A 23,471-nucleotide genomic window follows, 5' to 3' on the forward strand; every position below is an offset into this window, starting at 1 on the left:
TACAGTGAAATCGACCTTCCTTTGTTTTACATTATCCCACATATTCCTATAAAACAACTGTCAGAGTTTGGATCGGCCCCAGAGCTCTGCAGGCTCAGGCAGAGATCTGCTGCAGCCCCACATCACCAGCAGGCCTTGCTGGTTGGTCCTCGGTCCAGGATTAAATCTTCTTATTTTATGGTGTTTTATGTCTGTACTTGCACCTGCACTTGCCTCTGCTCTTGAAAGGTACTATATAAATAAAGTTACTTAATTAGTAGTTTGTAAATGACATCAATGCCATCCAATTCTGTTTTACAGGCTTATTATTTCCTTTTAGACTCACATTAGGACTGGCTTTAGGATTAGGCTTCAGCCCTGTATAAGATTTTTGTAAATTGAATATTCACACAAATTGTCATTCTTTGTACATTATAATATAAACCGAAATTCACTCATTCATTCACATAAAATGTTTTGAATTTCTATTGCAGTTTAACCCCTATACAAATTATGCACACTATTTTAAAATACTGTTTTGCAAATTATGTTGTGCTACTATAGAGTGTATAGTAAATATAGAGAGAGTATATGAAAGCAGTAGAACAGTGGTGAAAGATGTATTCTTTACTTACTAGTAGAAATACCACTGTGTAACAAAAACTCCACTACAAGTAAAAGTCCTGAATTCAACATTTTACTGGACACTGTGCTTTAATTAAAAGTACAAAGGTATTATCAGCTAAACAAAACTAAAGCACTCATCCAGCATTATTGTATATCATGTTGTAGTGCTGTATTCTAAGCAGCTGTTCTGGGTGGAGTTTTATATACTGTGGGGAAGATTATCATGTTTTAAAGACTAATCATTTGTTTTATGTGTAAAATGTAAAAAGTGAGCACTAAGTACAGAAAAATGTAGTTGAAGTGGACATACTGAGTCGGAGAATACAGAATACTCAAGGAAAGTACAAATAATACCACAAAACTGTACTTCAATACAGAGATGTTTATTATTTAGTTACTTTCCACCACAGTATCTGCGCTTCGTCATGGTTTCTGCAAGGATTCAATGAATCAAGTGTCATCTTATCTTGTTGAGATTGGACCAGCCTTAAATATTCCAGTCAAGGATTTGGCATTGAAGGAGCTGCATAAAAGCGTGGCCCTGCAGCTGCTCAGGGCCACCCTGCAGAGCTCCTCTCTGTGATGCTTGGCCTGCGCTGAACCAAACCCCTCCGTCAGGGCCCTTTGCTACAGATATGGCTTGGTTTCTCTGTCTGTGTGTGCTTTTTGCCGTGCTGCTGGCTCTGTTAGCGCTGCAGTTGAAGCTCAGGATGTCTGCACGTCACCCCCAGGAGCTCCCCCGTCTCCCAGCGCTGCCTCTGATCGGCAGTCTGCTGAGTCTGCGAAGCCCGCACCCTCCCCATGTGCTTTTTAAAGAACTGCAGGAGAAATACGGACAGACGTACTCTCTGATGATGGGCTCCCACTGTGTCATCATTGTCAACCAGCACACACATGCCAAAGAAGTCCTGCTGAAGAAGGGAAAGATATTTGCAGGAAGACCCAGAACTGTGGGTATGCCTCATTTTCGTTGTCTTCTTCTCAGCAGCAGCTGTAGTCATTTATGTTTTTTTTCCTTTTCCATCCCTGTCCTATGTGTGATGAAGGTAACCACAGATGTTCTGACCAGAGATGGGAAAGACATTGCATTTGGAGACTACAGCGCTACCTGGAGATTCCACAGGAAAATAGTCCACGGAGCTCTGTGCATGTTTGGAGAGGGCTCTGCCTCTATAGAGAAGATCAGTGAGTACAGCTCCCCTCTACGATGCCTCTCACTTAACACAAGGGTTATAAACTGTATACACTTTTCAGGTTGCAGCCCTGACACTTCTGACTTATGGTACAGGTTGTAAGATATATGTCTCTTAGATGTCTGCCTCCAAACCAATACAATAGAGGTGTATGGAATTTAGTTCATACCGCATTAAAAAAATACAGATCATTTCCTCTGAATCTCTAGCAGTCCACATACTCACTGCAAACAGTTTATATTTGAATTACTTTCTACCACAAGTCCCAGTGACAAGTGACTGCAGTTGATTTTAATCTAACTCTTTAACATTTGACGCTGTCGTCTGCATTTTAAATTTGCACATACTGCATTAGTTCACCACTATGTACAGTATTCTACACATGCCTTTTAGAATAATCTAAACAAGAAATAAATAAAGAGAAATAAATACAGTGAATTTGACTGCCCTTTAATTATAATTTAATGTAACAAATCCCTTTAATAAGCTGAGATCACTGAGGAAGATGCTTTATCTTTCTGTCTATCTGTTACGAATCATCTAGTATGAAAGTGTAAAAGCAAGGAAGAATGCAACGTGAAAGTGTGTCTGTGAGGCAGACACAGTGAGATTCCTCCAGAAGGAGCAGATCAGATCATTATCGAGCCATCTGACAATTATTTTCTCAATGAATTAATTTGGTCGATCAGTCAGTAATAAGGGAAAATGCCCATTACAGTCCCTCACAAAGCCCAAGGCGACATATTCAAATTGTGTGCATGGATCAATAAAGTTGTCTGAATTGAATCACACTGCTTCTTCTGTCCCAGTAACACTCTGTTTGATGTCATAGATGTCTAAGGAAACCAAAGCATTCACTCCATCTACCAACAGATTAATCGAAGAATCGTTTCTGTTTGTCTTGAATATTTGGGTTGGATGGCATGACGCTGTATGATTAGGATTATGGATAGAGTTTCCATTTGTTAGTACATCAATGCTCAGATGCCAGTGAGTGTTTCAGTGGGTGAAGAACATGTTAAAGATGAAAGTCCCTGCACCATCTCAGATCCATTTTGATAGCCAGTGGTGGAAAGTAACTAAGTACATTTACTCAAGTAAAGTTTGACATATACTTTACTTGAGTAAATGTACGTTCTATTACTTTATGCGTCTACTCTGCCACATTTCAGTGGAATAAAAGTACTTTTTACTTTACTACATTTATTTGACAGCTATAGTTAGAGGTTACTTTTAAGATCAAGGTTTTACATGTTAACTAAATTATCAGTTTTTTTAAATATGATGCATTGTTTTACAGTACATTAAACTACCCAAGAGTATATAAAGTAGTTTTACTACTTTATCCAGTTGCAACATAAAATATACCAAATGCAGTAATAATAATCACACTGACAAGTGTCACTCTGTATAATTAGTACTTTTAATTAAGAACATGTTGCTGCAAATACTTTTTCTATTGTTACTTTTATTAAAGAAAAATATCTGAATACGTCTTTATCCATGGTTGATAGCATTGGAGGGTGGCTGCAGGAAAATTAGACAACTAAAATGTAAATTGCTCAGTTTGCTCAAGGTGAAGTGTGTGGTGGAGTGTGAATCCACATGTGATGTTCTAGTGAGTATTTGGGGCAGCAGGACAGTGTATGTGGGACTAAGTCTAAATAAACTCCAGTGTGTGTGTTCGTGGTGATGAAGGAACATGTCGAGAGTTCTCCAGAGAGTAAGCATTGTAAACATGTCACTAAGTGGAGATGGTCTGTTGCCTGTGTCCTGCTCAGTCTGTGCAGAGGCCCAGTCTCTCTGCTCCGTCCTGTCTGAGGCAGCAGTTGCTGGACTGGCCCTGGATCTGTCTCCTGAGCTGACTCGGGCCGTCACCAATGTCATCTGTTCGCTCTGCTTCAACTCCTCATACCGCAGAGGAGACCCAGAGTTTGAGGCCATGCTTCGCTACAGCCAGGGCATCGTAGACACTGTGGCAAAGGACAGCCTGGTGGACATCTTCCCCTGGTTACAGGTAGACAACACGAACGCTCTGAAGACAAAACATAGAGCAGAATTGGAATGTGGAAGAAATAGGACATAGGAACATACAGGAGATATACAGGAACACCATTAAAAGTGTATCTTGGGTGTTTTTAAACATCAGTGTGTTTTATTAGTGTAATGAACACTACACATTAGTATTGGCATTTGCTTTGTCCCAGTATAAACAACTATATAAATCACATCTCTATTTCTTTGTCACAGATTTTTCCTAATGCAGACCTGTGTCTTCTAAAGCAGTGTGTTGCAATCCGAGACAAACTTCTACAGAAGGAATATGATAAACACAAGGTAAGGTTGGCCTCTTACTAACAGTATGCCCTGTGCTGTCTATAATGAGGTAAAGATTTGATGGTTAATGATTAATGCTGGTTGAGATTTAAGGGCGGTATATACTACAGCTGCTGTAAATATAATATTTTACGTCAGCAGTTATAGGGAAAATTGAGACACTGTTTAAATGGCGAACTTTCAATTAATTCCAATGAATTGGTAATGCAAGCTTCTTTTACCTAAATGAATAGCTGCACTAGTTTAATTACCAAAACTTTGGCAACGTCAGTCCACACCAAGTTAGCTGACATGCAACTTCTGTGCAGGGTAAATTACAGACAAGCACACAATTCAACAAATATGGGTGAGGTTTCCAATAAGATAGCAATATTTACTTTAGTTTAGAGAGGTCTGTTTGTGATTACAGTTTTAACACTTTTTTTAAGGGCGTCCACCCAGCCACGTTACTGCTTTTGTATATCATGACCTGGTTCCTTTCTTAAAAACTCAGATCATTGAGTGGATGCTATATCAGAACTTTGCTTGACTTACAGTTCGTACTAAATAACACAGTGGTCCAGGAAACATACTAGAAAATTATTAAGATTTGAGACCTGTAAATAAAGTGTTAACATCCATTCTTTGCTGCACAACGTTTTGTACAAATCACTTAAAAAACAGTTAAGACAATTAGCTAACAAGCAGTCAGACAGAAGGACGGTCCAGCTCCAATCCTGGAGCTCTATCCAAATTTTAAGCAGAAAAACAGTGGATAGGAAATATGTGATATTATATATATGGACGATATTGGCCACCATGATCAGCAACCCTGTCAACCAATCAACATACTAATTCCTACGTGTTTGCTTGAAATGATTATGATTGTGATCCTGACATTCTTCATTTGAAGCTGCTCTATTTTCTAAATGAAAACGCCATGAGCCACAGTAAACTGTATCCTATGAATTTGCTTGTACTGTTCTTTGACATTGACCCCCCCAGGCAGACTACAGTGACCATGTGCAGAGAGACCTGCTGGACGCTCTGCTGAGAGCCAAGCGCAGTGCTGAGAACAACAACACTGCAGAGATCAGCGCAGAGTCTGTGGGCCTCAGTGACGACCACCTCCTCATGACTGTAGGTGACATCTTTGGGGCCGGCGTGGAAACCACCACCACCGTGCTCAAGTGGGCCGTCACCTACCTCATCCACAATCCACAGGTAAGGCTGGAGCAGTAGCGTTCAAATGGCCAATCAAAAGTTTCATACACTGTCTCTGGGTGATGGGATGCATTTGTTTGGCCATCCAGACATTTTGATTGATAATCTGTCTGAATTCAGTTAGAGTTTGGCTTTGTGGCAGGCTTTGTGTAGAGAAGCCAATCATCAATCAAATGCCTACAGCTGCAGTTCCTCTGGGGTCCACTAGATGCTACTCTGACTCTGTTGAAGTGAAGAGTAATTTTATTTCCAGAACAGAAGTTGTGGCTCAGCAGTTGATGTCACTTCTCTTAGTGAGTCTTGGTTATGTTTTTTTAAAGTCATTGTTTCCTTTAAGAGACAATAAAGCTTAAAGAAAGAACCCAAGTGCCTCACTTGGATTTTCAGGCCCAAGTGACTGATGAAAATCACGACGTACGATAATCCAGACTTCCCCACAGAAACCTGTGGATGATGACACAGATCCTGACAATGTCTGTGGCGATATATCTGTACTGCAAAAGTCTAGTCGTCATCTACAGTGAGAAATGCCCTCAATGTCTCACTGATAAAATCAAAAGAACCCAAAATCTACTGCACAAAAACAACAACCGCACAAAACTGCTCCAAACTAACTTATAAGGGAAACACATCTGTGGGGAAGGCTCACTTTGTGTATACAAAGTGAGACATTCATAGTGCGTCCTGAGAGCTGAATTATTAAGGTGCATCCCACAACATTAGGTGAACATCTGTTGCATGTCATACCCCTCTGTCTTGACCCCTTGGTGCAGAAGATGCACATTCCGACTGTGTCTGTGTTCAGGTGCAGAGGCGTATCCAGGAGGAGCTGGACATTAAGGTGGGGGGGGACCGGTCCCCCCAGCTCAGTGACAGAGGCAGTCTGCCCTACCTCGAGGCGACCATAAGGGAGGTGTTACGGATCCGCCCCGTGGCCCCTTTGCTCATCCCCCATGTGGCCCTCAGCGACACCAGGTACACTCAACTTCTTGACATTTAGGGCCATTCATTCACCTCTGACAGGATGCAACTGATCAGTTAATACAGCGGCAGTTTTGTTATACTGACAAACTGGACGGATTCCAGAGGATTTTGCTCATGATTTAATCTTTACAAAGTTATTTGTTTTATGCACAGAAAATGAAAACGTCACATCGCTGTTCTGTCTCTCTGCTTCTCTGTAGCATCGGGGACTTCACCGTGAGGAAAGGTACTCGAGTCATCATCAACCTGTGGTCTCTGCACCATGATAAGAAGGAATGGAAAAACCCTGAGCTCTTTGACCCTGGTGAGAGGAAGCTTCTGCAAATGTGTCATATTTTAGCCTGGAGTGTCATTGATGGAGCCAATAGGGCTTCTTCTCATGCTGGCTAGGGACAAGGCCAGCTGTGGCCTCGTGCAGATAACTGAAGTAAATGTTTTACTGAGCTCGGTAAAAAACTAGATAATGATGATACAAAGCAATAAGCCACATCTGGCTTCTGTTATTGAGAACATAAGTTGTAGAATGGGAACATGAACTTTTCATTAGCCATCACCAATACTGTTATACTAAGATTAATGGTCTAAATGCAGTAAAATTATGAAACTCAGAGAAAAGTGTCTAGAGATGAGAAGGGTGCTCAGAACGTTTAGCAGCAATTTGTCTTTCCAGAAAAGAAAGTCCTGACTGTTCAAGATAACGCGCATTGTTTCTGGAAAGTTGTTGTATTGAGGTGAAGACAGATATCTCAGATGCTGGACCGATAAAACCAAATGAATAGCTAGATCCCAGTTAGTAGAAAACTAAGTTTCTACTTGATGAATTGATGATTTAAGATAAAACTGCTGCATGATTCTGGAATGGAAAATTGAACTTGTTTTTTTTTTTTTACATGTGGACCAAACACAAGCTAGCATCAGCTAGTGAGCCATTAGCACCAGTGTTGGGTTTCCCCCCGTGAAACCCTGACTGTGAGGCTTGTGGTTTTGCTTGTGTGAGCTGATTCTGATTCCCGTGTTCTCCCTCTGCAGGTCGGTTCTTGAACAGTGAAGGCACAGGTCCGATCATCCCGTCGCCCAGCTACCTGCCGTTCGGCGCCGGGATCAGGGTGTGTCTCGGCGAGGCCTTGGCCAAGATGGAGCTCTTCCTCTTCCTGTCGTGGATCCTACAGCGCTTCACCCTCTCTGTCCCACCAGGCCACCCTCTGCCCAGTCTGGAGGGCAAGTTTGGTGTGGTCCTTCAGCCGGCCAAGTACAAGGTGAACGCCGTGCCCAGACCAGGCTGGGAGAGAAACAAGTGGCGTGCATGTTGAGATCTGCCCCGTGTTCTCGACAGTAGTGGCTCTCATTTGTGACCTGGGAGGCTTTTTTTTCCAACCAAACACAAAACAGGCAGATGATCAAGCGTGCAGTAGTGAACTGGACATATAATATTTCTTTGTATTTCTTGACAGTGTAAAGCAATCTCAACTAACAGTTCCGAACATTATTTATAAATAAAACTTTGGGTCTAACATACAGTATTTGAACAAGTTCTCCTTATTGCCATGAAATACAAAATCTCAGGCTAGAGGATGGCCTACGTACCAGTAGTTCTATATTTAATAGGAAACAAACTACAACATAACTCTGATCCCTGTAGATGCCAGAATCTTTGGGGTAAAGACTAAATACATATATTCTGCAGTTAAGCATCATTTAACGTGTGTCCATTGAGCTGCAGTAAAAAACAACAATACATTATAGAGCACACTGACATTAGTAACTCCACCTTCCACTACAGGAAGGCAGCATATCTGTAGCTTACCTAATTTAAAATTTTTATTATAATATAATATTTATAATCTATGACCAGGACATTCTAAGATTACATGATAAAAGAGCCTGTTGCACAATAATAAAATACTAATAATACTAATAATTTTATTTAGATGGTACCTTCCAAAAACAAAGTACAAATAACGAAACAAAAAAAACAAACTTCAGTTTTTTAAGATAACATTACTTAAGGTAGAACAAAGCACAATCATGCTTTTTTTATAACTTTAATATTCCTAGTTTTTTAAATGAATAGTTGTAGAAAAATATTTTACGGTAAAATTATTTGGTTAATGATCCTCCACAAAACCAAAGATGTAGACTTCTTGAAAAGCCACAGCGTCTGCCTTATCACACGTAGCTCTGGAAATAAAGACTGTCACCAAATCTGAACTGGATGTTCACAGAGAGGTTTTGCATTCAAGCCTTTAAAAAGCAGTGACATCTTAATATCAGTTTTAAAACTCACAGGTTACCAGTGGAGGGCAGCAAGGATTGGTTCTCTGAGAAGGTGTTAGAGGTCCAGCAGCAACATTTTGTACAAGTTGCAGTCTTTGGATGGTCAGGTGGATTTGGAGAACCTTGCTGTTCCAGCACACACTCCCAGGGAGGAAACTCCTCACTACAATAGATCAAGGAGACACAAATTAGCTGAAAGAACGTGTTCTCCGGACTAACAAAAACAGTTGACGTTCACAGGCAAGTCTCTTCCTTTCTATGGCGCCATTTGTTTTTTAGATCTCACCAAACCTTCAACCTACGGTAATACAGTATTTAAGTAATTCATTTATATAAAAGTACAGAGGTATTGTCAGTGAAAATGAAAAGCACTCATTCTACAGAAAATTGTCCTCTGTGACTGATGCATTATTGTTAATACTGATGCATCAATGTTAGAGCAGCATTTTAGTTGTAGGTAGAGGTGGAGCTAGTTTTAACTACTTTATATACACTTAGCTAGTTTAGTCTAGTGGTTACCAACCTATGGGTTGGGCCCCTACACATTGTCACAAGATAAGTGGGAGAGGTTGTGTAATGATGAATGGGGAGGAATAAAATCTGTTACATATTTATATCCATTTTTGGCCTTTGCTTTTTTTCTGAAAGACCCTCATACAGTTTTTTAAGTGAAAACCATGTGAGAGGTTTAGAGGGAGGATATGTCTTTGGTGGAACTGTGTACAGCTCATAGACATCCGAAACATGACAAGGGGCCACAACTAGACAACATTTGTAAAGGCTCACAAGCCAAAAGAGCTGGGAACCTCTTCATTGTAATCTTTAACAATGTATCCTATAAGCTAAGCTTTATAAGTGTGTGTGTGTGTGTGTGTGTGTGTGTGTGTGTGTGTGTGTGTGTGTGTGTGTGTGTGTGTGTGTGTGTGTGTGTGTGTTTGAACATGTAACTTGTAACTATAACTGTCAAATAAAAGCATTGCAGTAAAATGTACAATATATCCCTGTATGAAATGGAGTTAAGTATAAAGTAAGTTAAAGTAGAATTTCTCAAGTACCTCAACATTGTATTTAAGTACTTGGTTACATCCCACCTCTGTATAATAGCCTAGCTCACATTGCACACTCAGTATAATGTCAATTTTCCCTGCACAGTCACTCACCACCACTCACAGCTGATCAGAGTTAGTGAATTTTCATTCAGTGTTCAGCTACCATCTATAAACCTAAACATACCCCCAGCATTTTTGTTAAGAAGACAAACTTAAAACAACTGAGTGGTGAGTACTGTGCCAGCAGGTGGAATTAGACAACAGGTTAACATGGGTTGGATTTGCATTAACAGCCGATTCAAACAGGAGCAGATCAAAAAACAGGGGCTTATGATCAGATACACTGCTCTCATTCATATAAAAGGCAGAAATGCTAAATAATCTTTGGTGATTGACTGTTGAGTTTTACATTGCACATAAATCCATTAGTCCCACATTAACCCTTAAAAAGTGCAAACTGCAATCCTAGGGTGCTCCTGTCTCTTAGATACTCATTCATCTGTGGCCCTGATGTGGGCCTGTTAAGGCTTTGGGTATGTACCAGGCTTATCAGCTGCTGCTGCTGTGTGTATATTCTGTCAACGCGTTTTCATGTATTGTAAAGACAAGGGGTGGGCGCCTGAAGCTCGAGCAGTGCGCAGCAGTCTGAAGTGTTTCCGTGCCTCTGCAGTGAGCGACCACCACCATTCATACACCTGTTTTGTTGGGGTATGCTGAGTGACACACGGAGCCCGCCCCCTGCGCTTGTCCTTTCTTTATAATTGGCTCGACACTGGCGTGTATGGAAATTTCCCCGCGCGACCCTTGGCTCGCACTTGACCGTCGGCAGAATGCGCGAGGCCACAGGCGGACAGAGGCTCAGCCGGCAGCACGGACGACAGCTGCTTCCGTGAAGCGGCGGCCGTAGACCCACGTCACTCACCAGCACCTCCCGGGCAGAGGGCGACAACATGCCGCGGTCTTTCCTGGTAAAGAAACATCCCTGCACCAAGAAACCCAACTATGGAAGACTGAACTCCCAGCCTGAGGGTAAGACTCTCTGCTGGCCTCAGCTGGACTCTTTTATTTGATAAAGAGTAACCGTAACGGTCAGAGGAGGAAGGTAACGCTACTCCAGTGATCCTGGAAGTGCAGTTTTGAGGTATAGACTATTTACTTTTCTTTTTTGACTATTGTTACAAAATTGGAGAAAATCAAATAGTCTAAAATATTAAAACACTCACATAAACTAACAGAAATTGATACATGCTGTTGTGCTACATGTGCTACATGTAAATACACATTGAACATGCAGGAGTAACATCTTGAAAGAAAGAATGCAGGACTTTGACTTAACATGTAAGTACTCTCACTTCCGAGATGTTCAATAGCAGACATTAGAGAATATATTTTAGTAGAGATTTAAAAGCTTTTTGACCGAACTGTTTCAGGTTAGAAGTTATTAGACTTTGGAGAAGGCCTATATTTATTCAACTACATGTTTTAAACTCGCACAACTTTCAGAGTTGATATGGTCTGCTTTTGTCTTTGGCTGTTTGCAAAACGATTTAAGGAAAATAAGGCTGCTTAAAGAGAAATGTCACATTTGTCTGGCCACAAACAAAAAATGCAGTATTGTATTTAGCAGGTGCAAAATCCTTACCCAGAGCGTTACAGCATTGTCCCCAGGTCCTTGAGAGACCAGAAGGGCCCCATTAAGCAGCCTCAAGAGCCTATATAGCGGCCTTCCAGGCTCCTCCTGACAAATCCCTCCTTCAACCTTTGTATTTGTTCCAATACAGCCCTTAAAGCGAGCTCAAGCCCCCCCGTCCCACTGTATTGATGAACTTCCATTACCATCAGAATAGGGCCAAAGAATAAGAGCTGGTAATAAGAATGAAATTATAGGAAAATAAACAGTAAAACAAGTTGTACAAACCTGATGCATGTCCTGCATATTTTAAAACATTGTATCACAGTATTAATATATTGTGTGTGTGTGTTCTTAAACTCCAATCTTTATCAAAAATAGTTTGAGTTTTGGATCTTTTAAATGAAGACTAGGATTGGAAGTTAAATGCCCTGAAGGTTTCTCCTTAACATTAAATATTAATGACTAAATAAGCAACAGTCATGGTAAGGTTTGTAAAAGAACTCGGGGTGGGCATATTGATACCTAAAGTTTTGTCACTGGCTTGCATAAGTCTTGTTTTGCATTTGAGATATTAGCATCAAAAGGAAGAAAATGGATCCATTTCACATTCTGGGAACATGAACACTCTCTCTTTGCTTCTCTGCTGCAGCCGTGTATGCACACAGCGATCACCTCAGTGGTTCAGAGTTTAATTCACCGCTGTCGACAACTTTGCTAAAACAGCCAGTCAAGAAAGTGTGACAACACAAGACTAGACTATTACTGACTAGCCCAACAGAATGAAGGGCAGCCCAGCGGCAGTCTTTCAGTCTTTTATTTCTCAAAGCCAACGTCCGGCAGCCTCTTTCTTGGTCACTCTCTTTTTCTCTTCTTAGTTTCCTCCATCAACGTCCTCTTCAGTCTTTTCGCCTAGTATTAGCTAACGTTATGTCCACAGAGGCTGCTGAGCCCGGGTATGTTTCCCGCTCTCCAGCAACAGCAGCATAAGTTGCTTGAAACTTTGGTGGAAAGCTAGCCAACAAAGCTAGCCAACAAAGCTAGCCAACAAAGCTAGCCAGCAACCGACATAAGAGCACTTATACCGTCTTAACATTACCGATGTCTTACCGTGGTATCTACTAAGTTTGCTAACATCAACATCTTGAGGTTTATAGCTAGTGGCTAAACCTCTGGCACAACAACACAAGACACAACAAGCCAGCTAATTTTTTAATGACTAGTCCAACAGCAAGAAGGCCAGCTCAGCATCTGTCCTGCATCCTTTCAGCTCTTTGAGCTCACGCCAAAGAATAAAAGCCAGTCTGATATTTACTCTTGTAAATTTACTCTTGTACTCTTGACTCTCTCTTTTTCTCTTCCTTGGTTCCTCCAACAACACTTCTCAGTTCTTGCGATAGATTTCCTGCCCAGGATGCCATTGCTACAAAGACGCCATTCACCCTATTGCAATTCAGTGCACCATCAAAATGATTTTGAAGCTGTAATGTTTTTAAATGGCTATTATTTGGCAAATTATTTGGTGGTGATGGAAATATATTTAGACGTAGCTTATTAATGATACATTCACCTCATAAATGACACTTTGTGTACATGAAAGTACATTAGCTGCTTTAAAGTATTATTTAAAATATTGAATCCATGTTTAGACATACTGTATATTCAAACAAGTGGCCAAAAAATAATTTTAAGTGTAGTTGTTCTACAAAGAGATCTCTTCATGGCCAGTATACAGAGGAGGAATGATCAAAGCAACCCATAACCTCCACCGACTACTTTAAAGTAGTTATCTCACAACTGTAATAAGCCAAATGTGTGTGTATATTCCACAGAGGCCCCCTGTTGCACCCATGAAGACTCTCTTCTATACAGTGAGATCCTCCCTCACCATCATTGTCCAGCCCAGAGCCCATGGCTAGAGCAGAAAGGCCAGTCTCCCTCCTCCTCCTCCTCCTGTCCTCTTTCTCACAGAGCAGACCGACTGCATCTTCCATCTTCTCCAAACACCTCACCTCTCTCCTTTTCAGGCCACTCTTCAGAGGCGTACAGTAGCATCCCTGTAGAGGCCTACAAACCAGCTGAATCCTGTACCAAAGTGAACCTGGAAATCCAGCGTGCCGCAGGAGACCACAGGAGGAGAGAGAGCCTCCTCCCTTCTTCCCTCCCTCTCCTGGCTCTCTTTCCAGCCATGACTCCTGGCAGCAGCAGCCAGGAGAGCTTGGAGTGTTTGGACTGTCGTAAGGACCTCTTGAGCTTCTCGGGCCTGGCCAAACGCAAGCAGCTCCAGTGTGAGTGGAGCAGTAAGAAGGACTTCAGCTGTAAGTACTGTGAGAAGGAGTACGTCAGCCTGGGAGCGCTCAAGATGCACATCAGGACACACACACTGCCCTGTGTGTGCAAACTCTGCGGCAAGGCATTCTCCAGACCCTGGCTGCTCCAGGGACATATAAGAACACACACAGGTCAGTGAAACACTCACACATTTAAGGATGTCTATTTCTTAAAGGAGCGCTCCACCAATTTGACACATGAATGTCAGTTTTGTGGTCACGGTGATTACTACTCAGTCTGTGAAAACACTTGCTTTCTATCTTCTCTGGCTCTGGGGGAGGTGAGGCAAGTCTGGAGGAAACAACCCTGATGATGCCATAGTGACGTCATCAGGGGCTTGTAGACTTTTTATTACAGATAGCTGTGTTACCAAACACAGGCGTGACACTTGAAAGCGGTGTGTACCTTTTTATATACAGTCTATGGTCTATACGACTAAGGGAGGGTCTAACGAGGAGATGTAATTGGTTGCATGATGAGGAATGTAGGACCGAGGGTTTTTGAATCATGCGCAAGACTAAAAGTCTGGATATCTCTGCTGCTTTCATTTGTGACATTTAAAACAATCTGTCTGTTTTGAACCCCCTAACTTTATGGTAGTGCGATACCAAATCAGTGGAGTATTGGAAAGCTTTCTCCCCTTCTGTTAACTTGTGCTTATGCAGTCAGAAATAGTATAGTATAAAAATAATATAAATTACAAATACCAACCTGTCCAAGAGCAGTAACCCAACATCATGTCTGCCCTCAGCGTTCTCCAACAAGGAAAAGCTCCTCCAATGGTTATCCGTGTTTGTCCTCGCTGTCGATCGCTGTCTTTTTCGCCGTAATTTTACTAGCAAGGACCACGCCACAACAATATGGAATTTAGAGGTTTACTGAAAACTTGGAACGTATAGATGATAGAGGACGCATGTGGAAGCGGAAGGGTGATGGTGGAAGAAAGATGTCGTCTGATAGGCAGGTCTGGGAAGGCGGACAGAAGACAGGGCCGAGGAGACCCAGTGTTGGGGTTCCTTCTTGGAAGTGTTTTCGCCCGCTTATATCGGGCCCCCCAGACATTACCGAATGAGAAATGAGAGAGATGTGTACCAGAGTGAATAGGAAGGGATGAGGGGATGGAGGGAGAGATGCGGGGGACTGTGAATGTATGAAGGGAAGGGACAGGGAGGGCGGGTCTGGAGTAGTCTGAGACAAACAGGACAATTTTCTTCATTTCTTTTTTATATGGAGACAGAGAAACTTTTCTTGGAGATTTCTTTTTTGTTTCCGCCCCAGGCTCTACTATAATCCTAGTTGCTGTAGCTACTCCAGCGTTACGGTTGCTCCAGAGGCTAGAATATGGTTGTGGTTCTGTGGATTACTACAACCCCCTGTCACTATGACTGACATGAATCTCTATGGTCCTTTCCGCAGGAGAGAAACCGTTCTCGTGCCTCCACTGCAGTCGAGCTTTTGCAGACCGATCCAACTTGCGAGCTCACGTCCAAACCCACTCTGAGGTGAAAAAGTACCAGTGTGCAAGCTGCTTCAAGACCTTCTCCAGGATCTCGCTGTTGGCCAAGCACCAAGAAGCAGGCTGCCCGCTGTCCTGACTGCCTGCGGACGTCAACCTGCTCCAGAATACCCTTTTGTAGAGTCTGAACCACAGTGTTTTTGGGACAGTGTCAAAAGACCCGCTAGGATCTTTGCATAACTGTGTGTGGCTCATGAAACCACATGCCTGAGCTGAGTAAAAAAGCTGTGATGACACTTTGATGACAGCGTTGTTTTATTTTACAGAAGACATCATTTTGTATTATCTCTAACGTCCCATCAGAGACCACATCCTTAGTTACCTAAGTGTATATGACAAACAAACGATTTTTTTATTAGGCTAAGGGTTTCCAGTGAGTCAGTAGAAATGGAACAGCCACACGGGTATGTTGATGTTTTGCTCCTTTTTCCTGGTAACAGTGACGTTGGCTGACTGACTAGCACTAGTACTTTCAGTTAGGCCAAGGGCCCACTACACTGTCTCAGTCATTATAGAGTGTTGTCCAGAGATACAGTGTATTTTACAAAAAAAGTGATTTAATGCCAAATTCCAGCGGTAGACGTGCTACAGGTATTCAGAACGGGTCAGGCTTCTGTCTCATCAGCTGGATTGGCAAATACCAGACTCAGTATTCAGTTACATTAAGTTAGTATTGAATCACATCAAGATTATGATATACTTTATATAGTTAAACAAAACTGCATTTTGTTTGAAATAATCCTAAGGTGTCTGGTTGAAGTACTGAAAAAACTTCAAGTTAGCTGTTAAAACACTGCAATGTTAAATTGTATATTTTTGTATTGAAAATGCTTGTTCAATTGATTAAAAAAATCCTGACCTTTTCTTTACTTGTTTCAGTGTGTAATAACAGACAGATAATGTTGGTGTTAGTAAGGTCACAGACAGAAAGGCATTTTTACACCAGAGGTGATAAATCCAAACTTCATTTTGGTGTAAACAAATACAATTTCACATTCATTCTAACCACAGTTCATTTTGTGTCTCTTTAATGAGACATTTAGAATGCATTTCATATAAAACACCTGCTCAACTTTTTTGCTCGCTCATGCATGTGTGTGCGATATGTTGTGAGCCTGTAGAGCATGAACACTGCTTTGCAGCACCACAAGTGGTCAAACAAAGACTCCTATCCTTACAAAAGGTCAGTTTAGAACCTCATTAAAAGTTATTCCACTATCTGATTTCTGTGGCAGCTGTTGACAGGGTGGATATGAAAGTTGTATGTAGTTATTTAGAACTTAAAAAAAATTTAATGGTAATCTAATATATTTTAAATAAAGATGATGGGAACGCAGTCTGCCACATCAATGCGTACAGGTAAGGTGGGCCTGTGAGACTATAATATACCAATATAAAATTAGCTGAAAAAGGCAAAACTCTGTTAGAGAGGAGAATAAAGATGGACTCAAGTGGTTTTTCATGACTATCAATAAGTCATTTGGTAGGGCTACTAATGAATCCTGTGAGCTTTATAGAATACCTTGTGGAAGCCAGTGATGTCATACTGTCATCAGGGTTAGCTCAGCTTGGCCTTGGTCTCCAGGAGAGGAGGATCTAAAGAAAATATGCTGTTGGTTGCTTTGTGGGAAATGTAAGATCCAGAGTCTTGACCCATAAAGTCATTGCAGCAAACGGTGAGAACGGTGAGTTTAACAATTCTTTTTCTCATGAGTCCCCCAACTTCATGGAAGTGAAATATTCTATATACTGCTCCTAAAACCTTCATGTTCAGTACCCCTTTAATAGCTAGTAGTGTGTTGACTCGTTTACAGTCATTTGATCCGGTATCAACATCAAATATATTGTGACAAAATCTCACTAGATTGTCCCCGACGGATCTCACAGCCAATAAAATCCGAGCATCCCTGTGGAGTTTGCTCAGTTGTCATGGAGATGGCTCAGTCACATGATGAGCGGGGAGGAGGCACATCTGATGTGGTCGGTTATTTTGTCATACTGCTTCTTCCAAGGTCAAGAAATGAATATCCTACTCAAATGAAACACATTGCTTAATGCAGTTATAGAAAATGTACTTTTTGCTATCATCCACATAACAATGAAGACTGCTCACTGAAGATTCCATCTACAGTGAGCAGTAGAGAGCCGAAGTGAAACCAGAACTTCTGAGCTCTGTTCAAGAAGTAAGAAAGCCTCAATTGAAAACCCCATTTGATATTTCTACTACGCCTATAACTACAAATAGTACAAGTCAGGCTTAGGCATGTCTATCATAGCAGGACAGATGCGAACCCTAGGTCGAACCCTAACGCAATGTAGAGTAGAACTTTAGTGTCCCTGAGGGGGAATTTGGCCTGCACATAGCAGTCAGTAGTAAATACATCCATCCATCCATCCCTCTTCATCCACTTATCCGGGGTCGGGTTGTGGGGGCAGCAGCTCCAACAGGGGACCCCAAACTTCTCTTTCCCGAGCCACATTAACCAGCTCTGACTGGGGGATCCCGAGGCGTTCCCAGGCCAGTGTGGAGATATAATCTCTCCACCTAGTCCTGGGTCTTCCCCAAGGCCTCCTCCCAGCTGGACGTGCCTGGAACACCTCCCTAGGGAGGCGTCCAGGAGGCCCAAACCACCTCAACTGGCTACTTTCAACGCAAATGAGCAGCGGTTCAACTCTGAGCTCCTCGCGGATGGCCGAGCTTCTCACCCTATCTCAAAGGGAGACACCAGCCACTTGCTTGAGGAAACCCATTTCGGCCGCTTGTACCCACGATCTCGTTCTTTCGGTCATGACCCAGCCTTCATAACCATAGGTAAAGGTAGGAACGAAATAGGTGAGGGTAGGAACGAAAATTGACTGGTAGATCGAGAGCTTTGCCTTACGGCTCAGCTCTCTTTTCGTCATAACGGTGCGGTAAAGCGAGTGCAACACTGCCCCCGCTGCTCCAATTCTCCGGCCAATCTCCTGCTCCAATCTCCCCTCACTCGTGAACAAGACCCCGAAGTACTGGAACTCCTTCACTTGGGGTAAGGACTCATTCCCTACCTGGAGTTGGCACTCCTTTCCAGGTTCCAGTCAGGTTTCCTTTGATTTGAGGTTCAACTATCGGCCGAATTCTCTCCGTTCCAGCACCTTGGTATAGACTTTACCAGGGAGGCTGAGAAGTGTGATACCCCTGTAATTGGCACACACTCTCTCTCTTTTTGAACAGGGGAAACACCACCCCAGTCTGCCACTCCTTGGGCACTGTACCTGACTCCCATGCAATGTTAAAGAGACGTGTCATCCAAGACAGCCCCTCCACACCCAAAGCTTTTAGCATTTCTGGGCGGATCTCATCAATCCCTGGGGCTTTGCCACTGTGGAGTTGTTTGACTACTTTAGTAACTTCCACCAGGGAAATTGACCAGAAACCCCCATCAGCCTCCAGCTCTGCCACCACTAGAGAGGGCGTGTCAGTCGGATTTAGGAGTTCCTCAAAGTGTTCCTTCCACTTCTCCCACACCCGCTGCTTTGCATCTGCCACAGCAGAGGCTGCAGCTCTTCGGGCCTGTCGGTACCTTGCAACCACCTCCGGAGTCCTCCGAGACAACAAATCTCGGAAAACCTCCTTCAGTTGGACAGCTTCCCTGACCACCGGTGTCCACCATGGTGTTCAAGGGTTACCGCCCCTTGAGGCACCTAAGACCTTGCGACCACAGCTTCCCACTGCGGATGCTGGAATGGAAGCTTTGAACATTGCCCACTCATGTTCAATGTCCCCAACCTCCACAGGGATCGCAGAAAAGTTGCTCAGTGGGGCCATTCCTCCTGATCACGCCTTTCCAGGTATTTCCATCATTGCCCACATGCGTATTGAACTCTCCCAGCAGAACTATGGAGTCCCCTACTGGAGCCCCATACAGAACTACATTCATGGTCTCCAAGAAGGCAGAATACTCTGAACTGCTGTTTGGTGCATATGCACAAACAACGGTCTGAGTTTCCCCCCCCCCCACTACCCGAAGGCGTAGGGAGGCGACCAACTCGTTCACCGGAGTAAATTCCAACGTAGCGGCGCTCAGCCGGGGGCTTGTGAGTATCCCCACACCCGCCCAACGCCTCACACCTTGAGCAACTCCGGAGAAGAATAGGGTCCATCCCCTATGAAGGAGTATGGTTCCAGAACCGAGACTGTGCGTGGAGGTCAGCCTCACCAGATCTAACTGGTAGCGCTCCATCGACCGCACAAGTTCCGGCTCCTTCCCCCACAGAGAGGTGACGTTCCACGTCCACAGAGCCAGCCTCTGCTGCCCAGGTCTGGTCCTTTGAGGCCCCTGACCTTCACCGCCACCCATGTGGCAGCACAGCCGACTCCTGTGGATCTTCCTATGGATGATGGACCTGGGCCTCTGCTGCCCAGGTCTGGTCCGTTGAGGCCCCTGACCTTCACCGCCACCCATGTGGCAGCACAGCCGACTCCTGTGGATCTTCCTATGGATGATGGGTCCGAAGGATGGAGATGGGGGTGCCACGTTGCTTTTTCAGGCTGTACCCAGCTGGACTCAAGCCCTCCCTCTGGGCCTGGCTCCAGACCGGGGGCCCCGGGCTTCCTCCGGGCAGGGTCTCTCCTCCTTTTCCTCGTATTTTCATCAGGCATCTTTATGAACCATTCTCAGTCTGGCCCCTCACCTGGAACCACTTTCCCTTGGGAGACCCTACCAGGAGCACTAGGCTCCAGACAACACAGCCTCCAGGCTCACTGGGGCACACAAACCTCTCCACCACGATAAGGTGATGGTTCCCGGAGAGGTAGTAAATACAACAATTATTAAAAATGTCAAGCCATTCAGTATAAATGTACAATATATATAGATATTCAGTTCAATTAATTAAATCTTATTTTTATAGCATTAATATATATCATAAGTTATCTCATTGCACTTTTCATAGACCAGGTCTAGACTGTACTCTGTGTAGTATTATTTACGGAAAAGGGATGGCCATTATTAATTACTTGTGATGACATCATAAAAATGCTGCGTCTGATTGGTGCCTACTCAGTAATTTGCCCAGACCAGATGGTCATGGTGATAAACGTGTAGGTTTCCAGTTTTAGCATAAATTGCTACAATTCTTATGGTTCATTTGGTGTTAATTTTAGTAGCATTTATTGGCATTATTTAGGATAAATTGTTTACCAATTTATGTCATGTTCTTGCTAACTATTTGAAATAATAGCAGCTCTCATACTAAGCTATAGCTTGTTGCTTTCAGCTATTGTTAAGTTTTTGTCGGTTTGCACAAAAATAGCATTTACAATGCCACTGGATGGTGTAACTTGTTATATTGCACACCTTATTGCCAATAACAATATTGTGCTGCAATGCCATTAAATAGCAGGTTGTTAACCAATTCACCACTGGTGTTTGTTGCAGCTCAGATGATGCAAAGCAGGCCCTTCATTACAAAACATCAACTAACTTCTGTAAATTAGGATACAATTATGAGTCTTTGGAAAAGCTGTTGTTCTCAAACATTGGTCACTTAATCAGCTTAGTCAGTGTACTGGTGAAGAGAGAGATCACAATAGATAAAACGTTTGTAAAGTGATTTCCTGGCACCTTGAAAGAGTATTTTTGAAATTTTAAACAAAAAATTTGTTTATTTCGATACATGGCTGGTTGCTACATTTTGTAGTTTATTTTGATACACTTAGGGTACTCGGTATCTTTTTAAAAAAAATATATATTTTGATGTATCTTTGCCCATTCCTGTTTACAGAGACCCAACAATTCCCACCATTAGCAAGCATATTGACAGTGGCTAGGAAAAAATTCCTTTTAGCAGGTAGAAACCTCGAGCAAAACCTAGACTTAGGGTGGGCGGCCGTCTGCCTAGATCGGTATACATATGGTATACATAAATACATAAATAAACAAACAAAAGTACACAGGTTAGGACCAACATCAATGTTGTCATTGTTACTTGTCACCAAAACCATCACAGAAAAAAAATGAACAAATAAAGAAAAGATTGGGCAGGGTATCACATCCACAGCTAGTCACAGGCCTAATGACATTTTGTTTCTAAAAGCCAATTGCTGATGGAATGTACAGTTAAATAAAAAGATGATCTAAGTGTTTCCACCAGCAGCAAAGACACTTGACTTGCTGTCACAATGCTGCACAAACTTGCCCTGCCCTACACCTGTAGTATAAGTCTGAGCACCTGTTGTTTGTCCACCAGAATGGCTCTGTTGTGATGTAATGGAATGCTATGAATAGTAACTGTCTGTGGAACAAGGTCTAAATATTCCCAACCAGTCAGCCACGTTCAGTTTCAATACACACAGATGCTATTCTGACTCCCTGCAGGCCTATAAATACATGGAAAGCTGTTATATTAGGCATGAGGGCAGCTCTCCATCTTACTCTGAGTCAGTAATACAAGACAGCGCTGCCGGATTTAGCTGCTGTCAAGGCATGAGGCCTATTATTAGGCTACAGTATTAGGCCAGCAGATACAGTAAAAAATATGTGTGTGTGCATGCGTGATAGGTGGGGGTAGTAATAGACACAATGGCAGATTATGTTGGTATTTTCCACAGTGCATGTGTGTATTTCCATAAAGACTCTGATGCCCTGGAAATGACACTGGGTTATGCTTGTTACCAAGACATTTGCCACATGTGGAATAGGGTGTGTACAAGTTCTTTTACAATGTATGTCTATAAAAAAGTATTTTGTGGCCAGTGCGCATCACATGAGGGACCCGGAAGTTGTAATTCCATGGGGACTTGATGTCACCACCCCTGCATAGGTCAGAAACAGTCCAGACATGCCACTGTTGCTGCAAGCAGATATTGTAGGAATCAAGATGTCAGTGCAGTTTGGCTCATTGTGGACATTTTGCAACGTTTCAGATACGTTCATTGAAAATTTACCTCGTTCTGTTGATTAAAAATGTAATCCAGGTGGCACTATTTCAAATAATGCTCCCATGCTTACCTAACCAAGTGATTATTCAGTATATCTGAATGTGTACAACCTGAATGTGCACTCGTGTGTGGTCCTGATATTGCAATCTTGGGATTCATTTGAAATGAAACTCGAACTCTTGTGCGGGCCAAACAACCTCTCTCCGCCGTGTAGTGGTGTGTATAAAATAGTCAGCGATAAAATGGCAGAGAATGGATTCCAGTGATCTGTTGAGCAGTGTCATGTCAAAGTTAAAAAACGGAGTCAACAGTACATTAAAGTACGGTTCTGTAAGTATTTCGGAAAATAATCGAACGCCATTTCCGCCCAGAGATGCTCACAAGTCTTTGAGCTAGAGTCCAAGTCAAGTCTCAAGTCACTGAGCAAGAGTCCAAGTCAAGTCTCTGAGCAAGAGTGCAAGTTCAAGTCTCAAGTCTCTGAGCAAGAGTCCAAGTCAAGTCTCAAGTCACTGAGCTAGAGTCCAAGTCAAGTCTCAAGTCACTGAGCTAGAGTCCAAGTCAAGTCTCAAGTCTCTGAGCAGGAGTCCAAGTCAAGTCTCTGAGCAAGAGTGCAAGTTCAAGTCTCAAGTCTCTGAGCAAGAATCCAAGTCAAGTCTCAAGTCACTGAGCTAGAGTCCAAGTCAAGTCTCAAGTCTCTGAGCAGGAGTCCAAGTCAAGTCTCTGAGCAAGAGTGCAAGTTCAAGTCTCAAGTCTCTGAGCAAGAGTCCAAGTCAAGTCTCAAGTCTATGAGCTAGAGTCCAAGTCAAGTCTCTGAGCGAGAGGGCAAGTCAAGTCTCAAGTCTCTGAGCAAGAATCCAAGTCAAGTCTCAAGTCACTGAGCTAGAGTCCAAGTCAAGTCTCAAGTCACTGAGCTAGAGTCCAAGTCAAGTCTCAAGTCTCTGAGCAAGAGTCCAAGTCAAGTCTCAAGTCTATGAGCTAGAGTCCAAGTCAAGTCTCTGAGCGAGAGGGCAAGTCAAGTCTCTGAGCGAGAGTCCACGTCAAGTCTCTGAGCGAGAGGGCAAGTCAAGTCTCTGAGCAGGAGTCCAAGTCAAGTCTCAAGTCTCTGAGCAAGAGTCCAAGTCAAGTCTCTGAGCGAGAGTCCAAGTCAAGTCTCTGAGCAACAGTCCAAGTCAAGTCTCTGAGCAACAGTCCAAGTCAAGTCTCAAGTCTCTGAGCAACAGTCCAAGTCAAGTCTCTGAGCGAGAGGGCAAGTCAAGTCTCTGAGCAACAGTCCAAGTCAAGTCTCAAGTCTCTGAGCAACAGTCCAAGTCAAGTCTCTGAGCGAGAGGGCAAGTCAAGTCTCTGAGCAACAGTCCAAGTCAAGTCTCAAGTCTCTGAGCAAGAGTCCAAGTCAAGTCTCTGAGCAAGAGTCCAAGTCAAGTCTCTGAGC

The 23,471-nt window shown here is 43.0% G+C and overlaps 2 protein-coding genes across 4 annotated transcripts; both read left to right on the plus strand.

The window, feature by feature from the left end:
- The first annotated feature begins 1,160 nt into the window (after positions 1–1,160).
- LOC123983772 (steroid 17-alpha-hydroxylase/17,20 lyase) lies at positions 1,161–9,588 on the plus strand. Its single transcript, XM_046070106.1, has 8 exons — positions 1,161–1,556; positions 1,653–1,791; positions 3,581–3,816; positions 4,050–4,136; positions 5,121–5,339; positions 6,145–6,314; positions 6,524–6,627; positions 7,353–9,588. Exons 1-8 carry the CDS (start codon positions 1,242–1,244, stop codon positions 7,631–7,633), a joined length of 1,551 nt encoding a protein of 516 aa, XP_045926062.1. The 5' UTR covers positions 1,161–1,241; the 3' UTR covers positions 7,634–9,588.
- A 710-nt stretch (positions 9,589–10,298) lies between these two features.
- On the plus strand, positions 10,299–15,987 carry LOC123983773 (zinc finger protein SNAI2-like). 3 transcript variants are annotated; one of them, XM_046070108.1, is made up of 4 exons: positions 10,299–10,675; positions 13,109–13,204; positions 13,304–13,738; positions 15,024–15,987. In XM_046070108.1, exons 1-4 carry the CDS (start codon positions 10,597–10,599, stop codon positions 15,200–15,202), a joined length of 789 nt encoding a protein of 262 aa, XP_045926064.1. In that variant the 5' UTR covers positions 10,299–10,596; the 3' UTR covers positions 15,203–15,987. The 3 variants fall into 3 exon arrangements, with proteins under 3 accessions (XP_045926064.1, XP_045926063.1, XP_045926065.1); XM_046070107.1 differs by having other exon boundaries at positions 10,302–10,675; positions 13,109–13,738; XM_046070109.1 differs by lacking the exon at positions 13,109–13,204 and having other exon boundaries at positions 10,312–10,675.
- Positions 15,988–23,471: the final 7,484 nt, after the last annotated feature.

This window comes from Micropterus dolomieu, linkage group LG15 (assembly GCF_021292245.1).
Source record: "Micropterus dolomieu isolate WLL.071019.BEF.003 ecotype Adirondacks linkage group LG15, ASM2129224v1, whole genome shotgun sequence".
Taxonomy (NCBI): domain Eukaryota; kingdom Metazoa; phylum Chordata; class Actinopteri; order Centrarchiformes; family Centrarchidae; genus Micropterus; species Micropterus dolomieu.

Coding starts and splice junctions, on each gene's coding strand:
- LOC123983772 (XM_046070106.1), top strand. CDS start 1,242: ATGGCTTGGTTTCTCTGTCTGTGTGTGCTTTTTGCCGTGCTGCTGGCT. Junction 1,557..1,652: donor TTGCAGGAAGACCCAGAACT/GTGGGTATGCCT, acceptor TGTGTGATGAAG/GTAACCACAGATGTTCTGAC. Junction 6,628..7,352: donor CCCTGAGCTCTTTGACCCTG/GTGAGAGGAAGC, acceptor CTCCCTCTGCAG/GTCGGTTCTTGAACAGTGAA.
- LOC123983773 (XM_046070107.1), top strand. CDS start 10,597: ATGCCGCGGTCTTTCCTGGTAAAGAAACATCCCTGCACCAAGAAACCC. Junction 10,676..13,108: donor ACTGAACTCCCAGCCTGAGG/GTAAGACTCTCT, acceptor TATATTCCACAG/AGGCCCCCTGTTGCACCCAT. Junction 13,739..15,023: donor ACATATAAGAACACACACAG/GTCAGTGAAACA, acceptor TCCTTTCCGCAG/GAGAGAAACCGTTCTCGTGC.